At 54.3% G+C, this 15,133-nt stretch overlaps 4 protein-coding genes across 4 annotated transcripts; 3 read left to right on the forward strand and 1 right to left on the reverse strand.

Annotated features, from left to right (window-relative positions):
• The first annotated feature begins 600 nt into the window (after positions 1-600).
• Positions 601-4,528, forward strand: clcA (putative C6 finger domain protein). The gene is made up of 7 exons (XM_071037141.1): positions 601-1,475; positions 1,537-1,649; positions 1,707-3,080; positions 3,137-3,217; positions 3,271-3,473; positions 3,538-4,015; positions 4,068-4,528. Exons 1-7 carry the CDS (start codon positions 780-782, stop codon positions 4,282-4,284), a joined length of 3,162 nt encoding a protein of 1,053 aa, XP_070902967.1. The 5' UTR covers positions 601-779; the 3' UTR covers positions 4,285-4,528.
• A 475-nt stretch (positions 4,529-5,003) lies between these two features.
• Positions 5,004-6,404, forward strand: BJX68DRAFT_228796 (short chain dehydrogenase/reductase family protein). The gene is made up of 2 exons (XM_071038910.1): positions 5,004-5,277; positions 5,339-6,404. Exons 1-2 carry the CDS (start codon positions 5,244-5,246, stop codon positions 6,340-6,342), a joined length of 1,038 nt encoding a protein of 345 aa, XP_070902968.1. The 5' UTR covers positions 5,004-5,243; the 3' UTR covers positions 6,343-6,404.
• Positions 6,405-8,826: 2,422 nt separating this feature from the next.
• On the forward strand, positions 8,827-11,130 carry BJX68DRAFT_176929 (uncharacterized protein). The gene is made up of 8 exons (XM_071037143.1): positions 8,827-9,226; positions 9,281-9,327; positions 9,396-9,421; positions 9,476-9,615; positions 9,673-9,959; positions 10,032-10,316; positions 10,406-10,516; positions 10,578-11,130. Exons 1-8 carry the CDS (start codon positions 9,184-9,186, stop codon positions 11,019-11,021), a joined length of 1,383 nt encoding a protein of 460 aa, XP_070902969.1. The 5' UTR covers positions 8,827-9,183; the 3' UTR covers positions 11,022-11,130.
• A 303-nt stretch (positions 11,131-11,433) lies between these two features.
• Positions 11,434-12,906, reverse strand: BJX68DRAFT_252993 (uncharacterized protein; the record flags this gene model as incomplete). Its single annotated transcript, XM_071042642.1, has 1 exon — positions 11,434-12,906. One exon carries the CDS (start codon positions 12,904-12,906, stop codon positions 11,434-11,436), a length of 1,473 nt encoding a protein of 490 aa, XP_070902970.1.
• Positions 12,907-15,133: the final 2,227 nt, after the last annotated feature.

Below are 15,133 nucleotides of genomic sequence, written 5' to 3' on the forward strand. Positions count from 1 at the left end.
GGTGCCAGGCTGTGGGGGACACAATCCAGCAGCTGGCCCTCGTTTCTTTTTGCTCCTCCAGAGTCCACCTCGACGGTGCGGATCACAGAGGCTGGTCGGTCTTTTCCTCTTGCTCAGCACAAATCCCTCCGTCTATACTCCCAAAACTCCCTAGCTGCTCCTTGGCCCCCTCCCCCGGCGACTATTAACACCTCGTTATTATTATTCCCGCCCTAGCATGGTTTTATTCCCTTACCACCATCCTGGGTGCCAAAACCTTAGTCGCTTTCCAGCACTATCGCGATCACCTCTTTCCTTCCCGTTTTCTGTCTTTTCTTTTCCCTCTTGCCTTTCTTTCTGTCGCTCGCTTCACTTTGACAGTTGCCTGCGAGGCTAGTGTTGCTGACTGGTCCATCTCCCTTTTCCCCGACTGACATTCCATAGTCTTGCCATTTCCAGACTCCTCCCTTCGCTCCACTGCTCCACGCTTTTTCTGGCCGATCCCTCACCCCTCTTCGTGCAACCTCAAAACCGCGTGCCAGACACATCGCGGAAGCAAACCGACCGGCAATTCCCCCTTCTTAAGAGCAGACGCGGCTCGACAACAACAACAAGACCAGTCCGACCGCAGCAATTGAACGCCCTTTCACCGATCCCCACCCCACCCCCACCCAGCGTCCAGCCTCACAGCTAATTTCCTCTTTCGGAACCCGAGAGCCACGCCCGTCCAGCATCCCGGTCGCGCAACGTACACCCACCCGCCGTGTGCCACATGGGCATCAACATGTCCTCATGACCGTATGACAATCACGCTCGATAGACCGCCTAACGTCGATTTGCGCCCGCCGAGAGCGCCGACTCGCGATCCAGGAGCTGCGATCATGGAGATGGTGCCAATGGACGACAACCCAAGAACACTCCCCCAGTACTCAGGTCCGGCTCCCCCTCCCATGCATCGCATACCGCCACCGGACACTCCGCATGGCCTGCCAGCGGCCCCCGGTCTGTACGATCAGTCATGGCGGCAATATCCGCCTCCATACGAGGGCCACCCTTCGGAGCCGCGACGCACTTCCAACGGGCCCCCTCAGCCTCCCCTGGGATCGCATAATTATCCGCCCATGCATAGCAGAGAACTGCCACAGATTTCTCCTGATGGACCATACACTCGACCCGCCAGTCTGCCGACGCCGGCACATGCCCCTGTAGAGCCGCCTCAGCCGCCTGCGAATTATCATCCCATGAACGGGGTTCCGCACGAGTCGCCGCCTCTATCTGCGCCTCCTGATTTCACCAGGGCTCGAATGTCCTTTCCGCCGCAAGAAGCACCTCTCCATACCAATGGTGAACCTCCGATGCCTCCAAATTCGTTACCACCGGCTCAGTATCCCACTGCAGTGCCACCACCTTCGCACACACCGGGCCCTTACGATTCCAGCTATTACCAGAGCCAATCATTCAACATGCGACACCGCAAGGCAACGCGAGCGCAGCAGGTAGGATGATACAGCTTATATCTTGGCTGTAGCTCACCGCAACTAACCGTTTTCCATATAGGCCTGCGATCAGTGCCGTTCACGGAAAGCCAAATGTGATGAGGGGCGGCCGTCGTGCAGCCATTGTAAGGAGAATAACTTGACCTGCATCTATAAAGAAGTGCCCCCTCACAAGTGAGTGGTTATCCTGCTACTTGCTGGTCTTGCGAAAATCTAACGGCCGGGAAACAGGCAAGAAAAGTCCACGCAGCTTGTGTTGGATCGAATACAACAGTCGGACGATGCAATCGATTCGAGGATCAGCCACCTTGAGAAGCTTCATGTGGATAGTAACACTCTACTCACCCAGATTCTCACCTCTATCAATCACGGTAAACAACCAGCACAGCAGTTACAACTGACCAATACCCCGTTGAAGTCGTATCCCGCAGAGTCTTCCACCAAGACAGAGCCGAAGGAGCAGACAATGGTCAGAGAGCGCAATCCTCCACCCGCCCGCGACTATGTAAACAATCTTATCCAAGAACCGGACGGCGCCGAGGATGGGGGTCTCACCATTCCAGTCGAGCATACGACCGCCGCACACAAACTGCTCTGCTGGCCTTCGATCAGCAAGATTCTCCGACCCCATCATTATGACGACGATTATGTGATGAAACTCGAAGAGACCCGAACCTTTATGTTGATTCACGGTCGTGGCGATGAGGAACTGGATGCAGAAGAGTTGTCTTCGTCTCAACAAACCAGCTTCAACACCAGCTTGATCGAAAACTATCCGGACACCAGCTCTCCCAACGGTACTTGGAACCCCAACGTTAAATATAATGAGACGCCACCGGAAATTAAGAGTATAGACGAGGCTGGTGTGGTGTACCTCGACCCTGTTACCGTCCGCCGGTACGTGGAGAGTTACTTGGAGCATTTGCACAAACTCCATCCATTCTTGAGTCAGTCAGACCTCGTACGCCGAACCGAGCGATTCATTGAGTTGCACTGCCCACAGCCCTCTCAGCCAGGGCATGTTGCCAATCACAGTGTCCCAAGGGGAGCCAAACGCAAGCGATCGGGTGAGACCCTGCAAACGTCGCCGCCAAATGGACAGCCAGCTAGCACCATGCCCGTGGAAGCCACACTTCCGAATGCTGTAGTCCTGCTTGTTCTTGCCCTGGGACGGATATGCGAAGTCCGCGACAAGCCCATCCGCGGACCCTGCACTGACCGGATCATTGACTACCGAAACGAACCGATACCCAGGGCAGCAACACGACCAGCTGTGTCCCCAGCTGACCAGGAATCCCTGCCAGTAAATCAGAGCTTCTACTCCCCGTACCAGAACCACTCAGCAACATCTCCTAGCATGCCCTCACCGGATGACAAGTATATCACTCTTCCCGATCCTCCGCATCTTGAGAATGTTGATACTGTTCCCGGCCTGGCGCTGTATGCGTTTGCGGCGAGGATTCTGGCAACGAGTGGCACCACTAGTCTTGCATTTGCGCAAGCGGCTTTATTGGCGGGATTATATACAGGCCAACTGGCCCATCCCTTTAAGAGCCACGATTGGATTTCCCAGGCAGCAAGAGCTTGCCTGGTACTTACACGACCGTAAGTGTATCCATCTGGAATAGTGGTATGTCAAAACAGCTAACTGTGGATGCCAGGCGACGATATGTCAACTTACCGAGTAGTCGTTGGAAGGATTTGGTGAATTTCACGTACTGGACCTGCCTGCAACTGGAGAGGTTTGTTTTTCTGCATCATCCTGTGGGCTCTTGCACTGACTGGCGTGGTGCAGTGATATTCTCGCCGAGCTTGATCTTCCTGCAAGTGGCGTCTCTCGCTCCGAGAGCCGGATCGACGCTCCCAATGGCACATTCACAATTTCGTTGCCAAACGACATATCTGCCCCCAACACGATGATGATGTTCTTCTATCACGCTCAGATTCACCTTCGAAAGATTCTCAATCGTATTCACACGGACTTGTACAAGGTTGAGAGTAAGATTTCCGCTTAGTACTCTTGTGATTACGCCTTTGCTGACAATTGTCTTCCATCTTGCAGAACGAGGACAGACTCGGTGGTCAATCAATATACAAGAAGTCCTAAACATGAACCTCTCCCTCTGGAGGTCCAGTCTCCCCAACGAAATGCGTTGGCACGACAAGGATCTCCCATCAACAGACATCAACGTTGCCAGAATGAGGGCAAAATACTACGGAGCCCGGTACATCATCCATCGGCCGCTTCTCTACCATGCTCTTCATTATATGGGCCCCAAAACTAGTGACTCTCCAGCCGTATTGGGCGCGCCCTCGACATCACCCTACGATCAGCCTGCGGTTGACATGACCCGGATCTCAAGCGACCTGGGTGGTGGCCCGCGACTCGACCAGAAGCGGGTCCAAACCTATCGTGAACTGCCGCAGAAGTTCCGGCACTCGTGCAAGACGTGCGTGGATGCGGCTATTGCGAGTACAGAGGCCTTTGACAGGGTCCAGGGGCGTCCCGTGGTGACCAACATTTTTGGCACTGCTCATGCGTATGTTCCTCTTTCCGCAATCTGTTAGTCGTTGATACTGACTCTGAACCAGGCAATTTGGGAATATGCTCGTGCTGTCTACAACGTACATGTCACCGCATCTGTCTGAATTGGTGGACCGCAACGTTCTCGACAGACTATTCAAGAGAACGATCGCATTTTTACTGCGAAACCGAAACATCTCACCGACTTTACGGGCCGATGCAAAGATTCTCACGGATATTTATACGAAGATCTTTCATGAACCACCCGTCCTGCCCGGGGACTGACGACAGCATACGCTAGACATAACTTGACTACTAGCAATAATTGTTCGTTCATTACACCGTCATTTTTCTCTCTCGCAGGGTCGTACTATAATGGTCCCCTCGATTTCTTCTCCTTCATTGCAGACCAACTCTGAAACCAAACTTTCACCTCTCACCATACGTCTCCAACGTGCATTTCGAACGTACTTCCATTCGACAATCTACCTCTCTCCATCACTTTGCGCTACCGAGCTCTTCACGGCCGTTCGTTTGCCTTGTTTTCACGGCCCCTTAGGTCGCATATTCCCAGTCCGAGTTCGATTACCTATGCATCCCCATGGAAAGGCGGCTATCCGTGAGCGATATTACCTGTTACCCAGATTTCATTTATTGTTGTCAGTCTATTTTTTTCTTGGAGTTTTGGACTAGCCTCGCACTGAGGCGGATATCTATGGCGTGGGCGGGATATTTTGCTGCATTTTAAAGCGTTGACAGAAGATACAATACCATGTTGCGACTCGGATGGCTCAAGCCTGGCTGGACAATCGAAACTAGTAGGATACCTAGCTCGAATACGATTGGGTGCCGTCAGTTAATTGGATACCTTACCATTGAGCTCTTACCTTTCTGCTGTATGGCCTAATGGTTCTTTGTTAGCAGCAAGAGGAGCCGCGGTCCGCCGCTGGTGATTCGACGAGGGCCAAAGTGCAGCCCACAACCTCGGTGTCGCATGAATTTCCCCGCACTCCCGCAATAATCGACCAACGCGGAGAAATTCAGCCGACTCATGACTCGCCCAGACATCAAGGGCCATGGCGATTCAGCTGGAAAGGGGGCTCGCGCTCTTGTCCGCTGTTCATCATAAATTCCCCCGGCCCTGCATTATCCCTGTGCTTGCTTTTGCTTTGGTTTCTACTTACTCCGCGTGCGCCGTCCCAGTTGCATAACACTCGACCGGACTGCAGTTGAACCAAGCCAAGATGGCATCGCAAGGTTTCTGGCTCTCAAGAGAAGGTTAGTCTCGTCATTCCCTTCCTGCTTTATGATCGCTATAGCTAAAATCACTCGTGTTTAGGCTTCACAGCCGACGTCGTGGGCAAGCTCCTCCAACGCACCGTCCTCAGCCCCTGGAAGACCCTCCCCCTCCTCCTCCTCGCACACTACACAGCCAAAGGCCAAGAGACCGCGCTCGCGCACCCAAAAGCCTTCCAGGCCCTGAAAATCCTCGCCTCCCTCGCCGTCCTCCGCCGCGTAAACGCCTACCTCAACCAGCGCGCGCTCAACAACGGCGTCGCAGACCGCTACGACTGGAACCGCGAAGTCGTCGTGCTTACGGGCGGGTCGAATGGGATAGGTCGACAGGTTGCGAATCTCCTGGGCGCCAAGGGGGTCAAGGTTGCGATTCTGGATATCGCGCCGCCAAAGGAGCCCCTGCCTTCGACGGTGCGGTTCCACAAATGCGACATCACCTCGCCGAGCGCGATTGCGGATGTTGCGGCTGCGATACGGAGCACCATGGGTGAGCCGACAATCCTCATCAACAACGCGGGGATCTGCTCCTCGCGGACGATCCTCGGCTCAACCGAGGCGCAGACCCGCCTGCAGTTCGAAGTAAACACCTTTGCGCACTACTGGCTCGCCAAAGAATTCCTCCCCGCCATGATCAAGCGAAACCACGGGATGGTCGTCACCGTCGCCTCGCAAGCCGGCTACACCGTCACCCCGAACATGGTCGACTACAGCGCGACCAAAGCCGCCGCAATCGCCTTCCACGAGGGCCTCGGCGCCGAACTCGTCACGCGTTATAACGCGCCGCGCGTGCGCACTGTCCTCATTACACAAGGGTTCGCGCGGACAGCGCTCATCGATAAACTCACCCCCGAGGATACGTGGTTGAATCCGCTGCTGCATCCGGAGACGGTCGCCGAGGGGATTGTGAATCAGGTTCTTACGGGGAATTCGGGCCATGTGATTTTGCCTGGGGCGACGGGGTGGATTGCGAAGTGTATGCGCGGGTTCCCGGCTTGGTTTTCGCACGCGACGAGGATACGGTTGGAGAAGTTGATGAGGGCTGATTAGTTAGGGAGGGGGTGCTGTGGGGTGAGTCTGGGAATGTGGTGAATGGGTGATGGATGTTCACGGGTGTCTATTAGTGAAATTCTAAAGTATAGTATACCATTTTCTATTCCAATGCGAGTTCTCTGTTCTTTAGCTATCGCCGGGATGTTCTGTTGAAAGCTTCGACCTCGTGCCAGCAGCCTTTTTGATATGCACAACTCTGCACCTGGGCAGTGAAGGCTCATCTACAGATTCTCTGACGGCTCAACACGGCTGAGGAAACTAAACGAGCGCCATAATCAACGCTCCTGCGTAGCAAAGCTATAATGAAAACCATGCTGGAGAGTTGAGCTGCACTTGCGGATAGCGTATTCTGGAGGGATTCAATCTCTGCCCAAGGCATCAGGGCATTCGCCTCAATAGATCATCTGGCGTGTGCTCTACATACCAGAAGAGCTCACTTTTGATACGCTCTGGTATAGGAGCCCCTGTCCTGTCCTGGACTAGGCTAGCTATAAGCTATCCTGTTTTGTAACTACCTTGGACGATCCTGCGTTTCCCCCTCCAGTAACGGAAGCCCAGTTATTTATCCCAGAACCACCGCTCTTCTCGCGCTTCTTGCTTGGATTGCTCCCGGTACTGCTTCAGCAGCAGGGTCAGACCAATGGATCTAGATCTCCCTCGACCCATCCAATCTTTTCACTTGCGCTTTGTGTATACCTGATCCTTCTCCTTCTCGTCCCTGTCTCCTCTCTCAATCACTTGCATCAAGTCGTTGATCTTTTTTTTTTTCCCCAGCAATAGGGCCTAGATCACGAATACTTTCGTTCAACTCGACTTGGTAATCATCAAAGTGCGTCGACTCCCGGGGTTCCGCTGGAGGCTTGGACTTGAATGTTGTGCTGGGGTGTGTGCATTGGCGGACGTCAGTGAAGTGAGCTGACGCAGTGAATCGGGTGATTGTTGTTTTCTCCTGAAGATTTATACGGCAGGTCACGCGATGGAATTGGTGATGGGATGCGGTATGGGCTACGAGGTTCCATTCTAATACACTGCTTAGGCCTATGAGGAATGGCCGTTGAGGATGTCTTGTTCAATGTGACTGTGTCCCATGGTGCGAACTTGGGGCCAATAAACACTCGATAGTGATGCTGCTTGCCCTGAATCTTGAAGTGGAATCTTGAAGAGGGCCTCGTGGAGACTTATCGACAGGTTGGACATATTCAGCAATAGAACCAGCAAGTCCCGATCCAGATTTGGCTGTTAGGGCTGGAAAAGTGATCTCTCCTACTGCCTAGATATCGGCGGCGTACGGATCCTCACTCTTGAGGAAGCCATGGAGTTCTGGAGCCATATAACCCGCTATCCCTTTCCCAGCTGTGGTGAGTACACGGCCTTCCTCGATACGTTTGCTGATACCCAAATCGGCGATCTTTGCGGACCAGGGATTCCATGGCGGGCAGGGTGGATAAGCATGTTCTGAGGGAAACGACCAGTCAGCTCCGCAATGATCCGATGTCCCGTTAGCTCTCATATGTCGCTTGTAGCGCTGTACCCGCAGAGAAAAGTTACAGAAGCGCGATATCACTACGCCCATCGCCGCACTGGAAACCATCCTCGTCATTACGCGGCAACGACAGCCATACACCACCGCGAAAGTCTGGGTTTGTTCGATTCGGATAAATTCGACAAGACGGTTCTCCCGGCCTCCGAATGGCCTCGCGTACTAAGCAGCTGCCGCGTACGCTTCGGTGAAAAAGACAATCCCTTCATCCTGCGACCCAACTTCCTCGTCACCATACTGAGCAACATCGACTCCTAGAGCCACCTGGTCGTCGCTTTATGGAACTCCGTAGTATTGAGCGGCAAGAAGCGTGCGGCCAATGCGCCCATAACCCTTCGCAGAGCGGGTCACTGAGGCCTTAGACGCCGAGCATCTAGACATCGCGGCCGCCCTGGACGTCTCTGTACGCTCCGTCCATGAAATTTGCCAACTGTCATATGGCTTCCCGCCCTGTGGGCCTATGAATATGGCCACGACAACTGGTGCGCGCGTCAAAGGGTGTCAAGGGTCCCGTTGACCTCGATGTGCGCTATGTGACAGATGACCGTTGGGGCTTTGATTGGCTGGGAGTTTAGATTCACTGACAATACTTCGGTATAGTGGTTCAAGAGCCATTTCGGCGTCCTATGGGCGCGATTTTGCTGTGCAGAATGAAATCCTGCCCCGGCTGGGTGTGTTGTCTGTTACTGGGTTGTCTAGGGCTCGGCTGGGGTGTGACTTGCGTTTTGGAAGCTCGGCTGAGGCAAGTCTCGTACATCTGATTGGGACTGAAAGGAGAGCAGATATGCCATGCATCGTGTTGCGCGTAGAACACAATTGATCTCATCTTGGACTGTAAGAAAGATCTAGCTGAAGGGAAACGTATGTCACGTGGGCGCTAGGCCCTTTTTGTGCGGCTGCCCAAGGCTCCGACCTTCGCACATACTCATTAAGTTGTTCCTAGCAATAAAAGCACTTGAGAAGAGCTACGAAATAGCCCTATAAATGTGAGTGGCAGAGTGCATCTGAGGTTGTCCACTCCCTGGCTCGGAAACCAAATCGGCCACAGACGCCAGCCTGGGAGACGCTCCCTATTGGCTCGCTCAACAATGCCATTGATAGAGACGCGGCGAACCCCTCGCCAGCTGGCTGAATCCAGTGGCAGAAGCACGTGCATGTGGGATTCCCCGAAGGCTCAAATTAGCGAGAGCTAGCCTTCCCATAATTGCAGATATATAGCGAGCACCGTCTGATCGCAACGCCCGCGTTGGTTCCCGGGCAATCGCATCGTGGAATTGAGGCTTTCCAACCAAGTTCTGATGTGCACACCAGCTCGAACAATCCGGTTCTTCGAGGAGATGAGTACGGAGCCAACCACCAACTCTCCTGGGATGCACTAATAGAACTGCCTAGTAGGCACGGATCATTGGGAGCTTTGTGGGTGGGATCTGGAAGTATTGGAGGTGGGGACCCATAAGGCAACTAACCTGGTCCATAAAATCAGACTGACCTGCGAGCAAATGCTGTATAGAGGCGGAACGACTCAAACTTTGTTATGTACGGATTCAGATGCCTATTTCCCCGGCCCTGTCGCTAATCACTACAGAACAGTTTCGCCTCCTCTGATCTCCCTAGATTTGACCAATACAGGTCGCATTTTCCAAAGGAATTCTGGTCCGTGGTTGATGCAGATACCGCCGGCTCTTTCTACTGCCATTATAGCTGCGCTGATTCCAAGACACGTCCAGACGGTCTGTCATGAGCAACCCTTACGTCAATCCTTACTACCCATTTTAATATTTATTCAGTTTCCTGGGCATCTTTCAAGGTGAAGCTGGTCTACGAAGCTGGGACTTACGCTTGGCAACAGCCTACCTTCTTCGTTAAGAGGAGTTCTGGAACTGGAAGACAAATTGTTTGGCTTATAGACTTTCTCCCCTTCGACCAGCAGAGCGCATTTCTCAAGAACCTTCCGAAACGCTCTGATCGGGATCGCAACTTGTTTCTGTGGCATACAGCCTTCACGCAGGAGATTCTTGAGAAATTCGACACGAGTTTCTGGCTATCGAGGGGCCTGGTGCGCAACTTTGAAAAGGTACATTACGTCAACCCACCACTGAAGTGACCCTTCTATATCCCGACCACTGACCCTATCCTACGACCCCAGTCTGCACCGCCCGGAATCCACCAACCATCAGGCTTCCGTACCATTCACGACATTGTCAGACACGTCATCCATATCAACGAGACGCTCGAGTCCGCCGAGCATACCATTCAATGCATGGTAGACGAGCAGATCCGCTGGCGAACCGAAGACCCAACTACCGTGGTGGAGATTCGAGAACTCTGGCTAGATGCACAGTCCCGGCTGCTCGCCCTGCTAAAGGGAATTCATTCGTTGAAGACGCGGTCGAAATCGTTGGAGGGACGGCTTAACAATGAGATTAGCTTGGTAGGGACTAGCCTCCGCCTGCAACTGCCCTTTGTTCCAGCATAGTGTGCATGTGTTCCCTATGGATGTGCAGCTGACGTTATATCCAGGCGTATAATCTGGTCTCCCAAGCATTAGGTCGAGATGCCCGCTCCGATAGCGGGATGATGAAGGCGCTGGGCATAGTCGGGTTGGTGTATCTGCCAGGGACATTTGTTTCCGTACGTCAACCTGCCACAAAACCGAAAGGCATTGCTTGCCAGCACTAACCCTTATTCGCAGGGTATATTTGGCACAAACTTCTTCAGCTTCCAAGGCGGCTCCAGCGATTCGCTTAAGGGTGACTGGACCGTTTCATCTGATTTCTGGCTCTACTGGGCCGTGACGGTATCTCTCACGCTCGTCACCGTTCTTGTCTGGGTGCTCTGGCATTTCCGCGCGTATATGATGCGGACTTGGGGTGTGATTTGGAACTGGTGTAGGCGGTGGTATTGGCCTTCGTCCGGTTCCTCGCCTTCGCCTTCGCCTTCGCCTTCGCCTTCGCCTTCGCCTTTAGCGCCAGGGCCGGGGCCAGGGCCGGGGCCGCTGTCGCTGTCGCTGTCGCTGCCGGGCCTTGGGAATCAAATCGGCGCTAGGAGGGTTAGTGCGGTCTTCGTGGGAGGCGAGCCTTTTGAACCTGTGAGGGATCTTGAGCTTGAGCATGCGTATACAGAGCTGCAGGCTTGATCTTGTGTACATGCATACTTTGTATGTCGAGCCGTGGGGTCGTTGGCGAAGTCATACAGGGGGATTTAGGGCGATTGCGTGAGAGTAGAAGAGGAGTCGGGCAGAATCGAGTCGAAAAGATGATTTATTTACTCTTGAATACTTGTACACCGTAATAAGGGGATGGTTTATAGTAAAATAGTAATTCATATTATGTACACAGGTACAGCCGTAACGTCGTCATCTAGACAATCGTAAATCGTAAGAACGAAATAGAAAAAGGAAAAAGCGCATTAAAAAAGCAAGAAAAGGAAACCCATTATATTCGTCCCATCAACAAGCACCAACGCCATAAACAAAATTATCTTTTTTTCTGGCGAAACAGAGGGGACCAGAGCAGAACGAAGCAGAGAAACAAGATCTAGTGTGACGCCTAGATCACATTGCTCATGCTCATATTCATACTCATGTCCATGGTCGACGGCGCAATACTATGCACCGACCGACTCGCCTCAACAGACATGCGGTCCCCGCTGGTCATCTTGTTGAGCCGGCGCTCCTTACCAGGTCTCGCAACGAGGACCTGGGCAGGGCAGACGACGACCTCTTCGTCGCCTTCACCGACATCATTGCCCTTCTTCACGACGAGCGGGAAGAGGACGACGCGGACGACAGCATTCTGCGCCTGCAGTTCGTCGTTGGAGGTTGTTTCGCCGCTGCGCTCGTTCATGAGCGAGGCGTTGAAGAACACCTGGCGCGCGAGATCGCCGTTGGTGTCGTATTCTGGCTGCAGGGGAGGCAGCATGATGAATTCTGCTAGCTGCGTGCGCATCTCGATGGAGAGATTGACGGCTACGCGGAGCACTTTGCGGAGGGAGTCGAGGAGTTGCGACTCGACTTGGGTTGGGGGTGGGAGGAGGCGGGAGAGCGTGTCGAAGATTTCGAGGGCGACGGCCTCAGTGTCATTTTCGCGCTGTTTAGCAAAGGCCGGTCGGCGCGCGAGGAGGCTGAGTGTTGTGGCGCGCCAGCGGTGGATTGCGTTGCGCGGGCCGACTTCGATAAGTTGTTTCTCGAGCGACTTGAGCTTTTGTCGCTGCTCTCGGTCCATGCCGAAGAGGTAGCGCGTGAAGATGAACTCCCACACCATAGTCATGACGACGGACATGAAAATATCGCGACGCCGGACCCGGTCGCCGAGGTAGGCGTCTGTGTCGGAGCCGTCGAGGATGGCGTTGTCGAAGCGGTCGGCGACCTTTTCATCTTGCACGTCGATGAGCCGGCGGCAGCGACGGTGATCGGAATGTTTGGAGAAGCGCAAGACCCACTGCTGCACATGGCCGCAGAGCTTCTGACATGCGGCCTCGAAGTAGTCTTCACCGCGGAAGGCGATAACATTGTCGTTCATCGAGGCCGAGATTTGTTGCTGCAGTTCCTTGACTTTGTCACGGGCGCTCTCTAGCTCTTCGCGCAGACGACGAAGTTCAGCGTTCTTCTGTGCCAGCGCCGTTTCAATCTCTTGTTTGATGCGTTCATGGAGGTCGCCCGATAGACGCTCGTTTTGCGACCGCAATTGCTCGAGCTCGAGAGTCGAGCTTTGTCGTACGGATTGCAGTTCGCGTGTGTGGGTGGCGATGAGCGCAGCGTTGGCAGTCGTCAGTCCCGTGTTCTCTTCATTGAGTCGCGCAACCTCCTTCTGGAACCATTCGACGGATTGTTTCAGTTGATCAAGGTCGGCTTCGCGATCGCGCAGGTCGGCGTCACGGGTGTTGAGCGCCTGGTCGCTCTTGCGACGAGCGAGGCTCGCGCTGCGTAGTTTACTCTCGGCGGCATCGCGGGCGGCAGCGAGTTCACGGTTTTCTGCGATCAAGTGGTCGAGGCGGAATTCGAGCTCTTGGAGGTGTTGCATACTCCGGCGGTGGCGGATGCTGGGCGGTCGACTAGGCGACCGGGGGGAACTCGGTGTCTCGCCCCAGCCCTCCTGAGCCAATTAGCAACCAAGTCATCAAAACAAACCGAGCCATCATCGATTTCATCGCGAAAATGGTGTAAATCAACCACAGGAGGGGTGACAACTTACATAGACATCCGTCATGCTGCGAACGGGCTGTTTGCCCTTGTCGGTGACGGGGTCGTAGGAAGAGGAGGAGGCGATGCGCTCGACGTTCAGGTCGGTGGGGGAACGAGACGCGGCTGGAGCCTGTGGCTGGGGCGTCCTCGGCCGTGATTGGCGCTCCTGCTCGGGCGCTTCGCCTGCAGTCGCGATCGCAGTCGCCGTCGCTGCAGTCGCTGCAAGTGCTGCTGCTCGCAGATCTCCACTGGCGCTGTGCACGACCCGTCTCAGCGAATGTGAGCTGCTCCTCGCGCTGGCTGAGCCGCTCGGTCGCAGCACCGGTTTATCGTGTTCTGGAGTTTTGAGGATCCCCGGTCGCATGCCGCGATCTGGAGACAGTCGCTGGCTGGGCTTTTCGATCTTCTCCCAGTCGTCGTCTGAATTGTCGGGTGTAGGCCATGCGCGGCGTCCAAGCGCAGTCTCTGTGAATTTGCGGACGGGGGTTTCTGGTCGAGGAAGTATATGCTCCGGTTTTATTTCCAGCCGGGGCGTCCCGTCTCGAGCCACGGATCGCTCAGGTTCTTGCTCTGTGACGAGATGGAGAGGCCTTGGGGGCGAGAGGTCTCGCTTCGACCCAGCTTCTGTAGTCTCCTCGAGAGACCAAGGTAGTCCTTGTTGTTCGTGCCGTCCGTGAATTGACGGGCTACGGCGAAGATCACAGGGACTCGCTGACTCTTGTGTACCCTCAATCGATCGAGATCCTCGCTCAGGAACCAATGTTGGTTGCACGGGCATCTCAATCTTTGTAGACGGTAGATCTCTTGTCGTAGAAATGCCGAAGACATCATCCTGAGCAAGGGCAGGACTAGGGATATACCCACTGTCTCTGAGATTAACTGGCATCTCTACCTCTCGGGCGATGGGAGCTTCCAAGACCTGGATCGCGCTGTCGCGAATCGCCTCATCCATGGTCTCTTCCTCAGCCCCATCTTTTACCGACTGTGTCGGGCTCGGTCGGCGAAAGAACCCTCGCTCAAGATTTGGGAAGATGTTGGCAATCTTGCTTGGCTTGGATTCTGCTTTTTCAGATGAACTCTCCACGTCATGGAGAGTTTGCAGCGCCGACTCGGTGGACTTTGTGTGGAAATCCCTTGTTGTCACGTCGCGCTCAATTGTCCCAGTCATTGGCTGAGCTCTGCTTTCTTTGGCTGCCTCCTGTGGCGTCTCGCCAGGGCGCTCCATCAGAGCCTCTGGGATGGCGGACTCCTTGAATTCAGGGATTTCTGGTTCGAACCGGCCCGCATGAGCTTCATCGGACGATTGGGAAGACTGCTCAATGGCATCAATCTTACCTTTTGCCCAGTCTATCGGAGGCCAGGCGTCGTCGTCATGACGAGCCTTTTGCACCTCGACTGGCTCGAGGGACTTGTCAACTGTCTGCTCAGGCAGGTCTGCGGGTTCCAGAATGGGCTCGCTTTCCAGAGGCTCCTCGACCTTGCTCTCCTTGCGCTTCTTCTTCTTCTCTTTCTTGGAAAGCTTTCTTGAGAGGGGAGGCGCATCCTCCGTTGGCGGTTCAATGCCCTTGGATCCCTCGAGGTCCGGTTGAATTGGGGTATCTTCGACAGGTTCCACTGGTATTTCAACCTCTTGCTCCTTCATCTCAATCTCTGGCTCGGCGCTTGGAGCTGAGCGCTCCCGACTAGTCTCCAGCGGTAACTCTTTTTCCTGCTCTTCAACTGGCTTCCATGCAGCCTGTGGAATAGTGATATCCTTGGCTGGTTCCGCAGGTTCCGCAGCTGCTTCCTCCTTTTCATCTTCAACCTTTGCCACTTCCATCTCAGCTTGTTTCTTGAGCTTCCTTTTCTCCTTCTTCGACAGCTTTCTTGAGACAGGCGCAAACTCGGGTTCCGGCTCCGGCTCCGGTCCGGCTGGGAGCTCTCTCTCAACTACTACCGACTCCGTCTCCGTGACAGGCTCAGCAACTTCCGGGGCCATATCCTGTTCTGTAGGTCGCTCCTCGAGAACATGTCTCTCCACTTCCTTTTCGGTCATTTCGTCCACCTTTATCTCCTCAACAGGCTCT

The sequence above is a fragment of the Aspergillus pseudodeflectus genome (genome assembly GCF_044049435.1).
Source record: "Aspergillus pseudodeflectus strain CBS 756.74 chromosome Unknown BJX68scaffold_6, whole genome shotgun sequence".
In the NCBI taxonomy this organism is placed as follows: Eukaryota; Fungi; Ascomycota; class Eurotiomycetes; order Eurotiales; family Aspergillaceae; genus Aspergillus; species Aspergillus pseudodeflectus.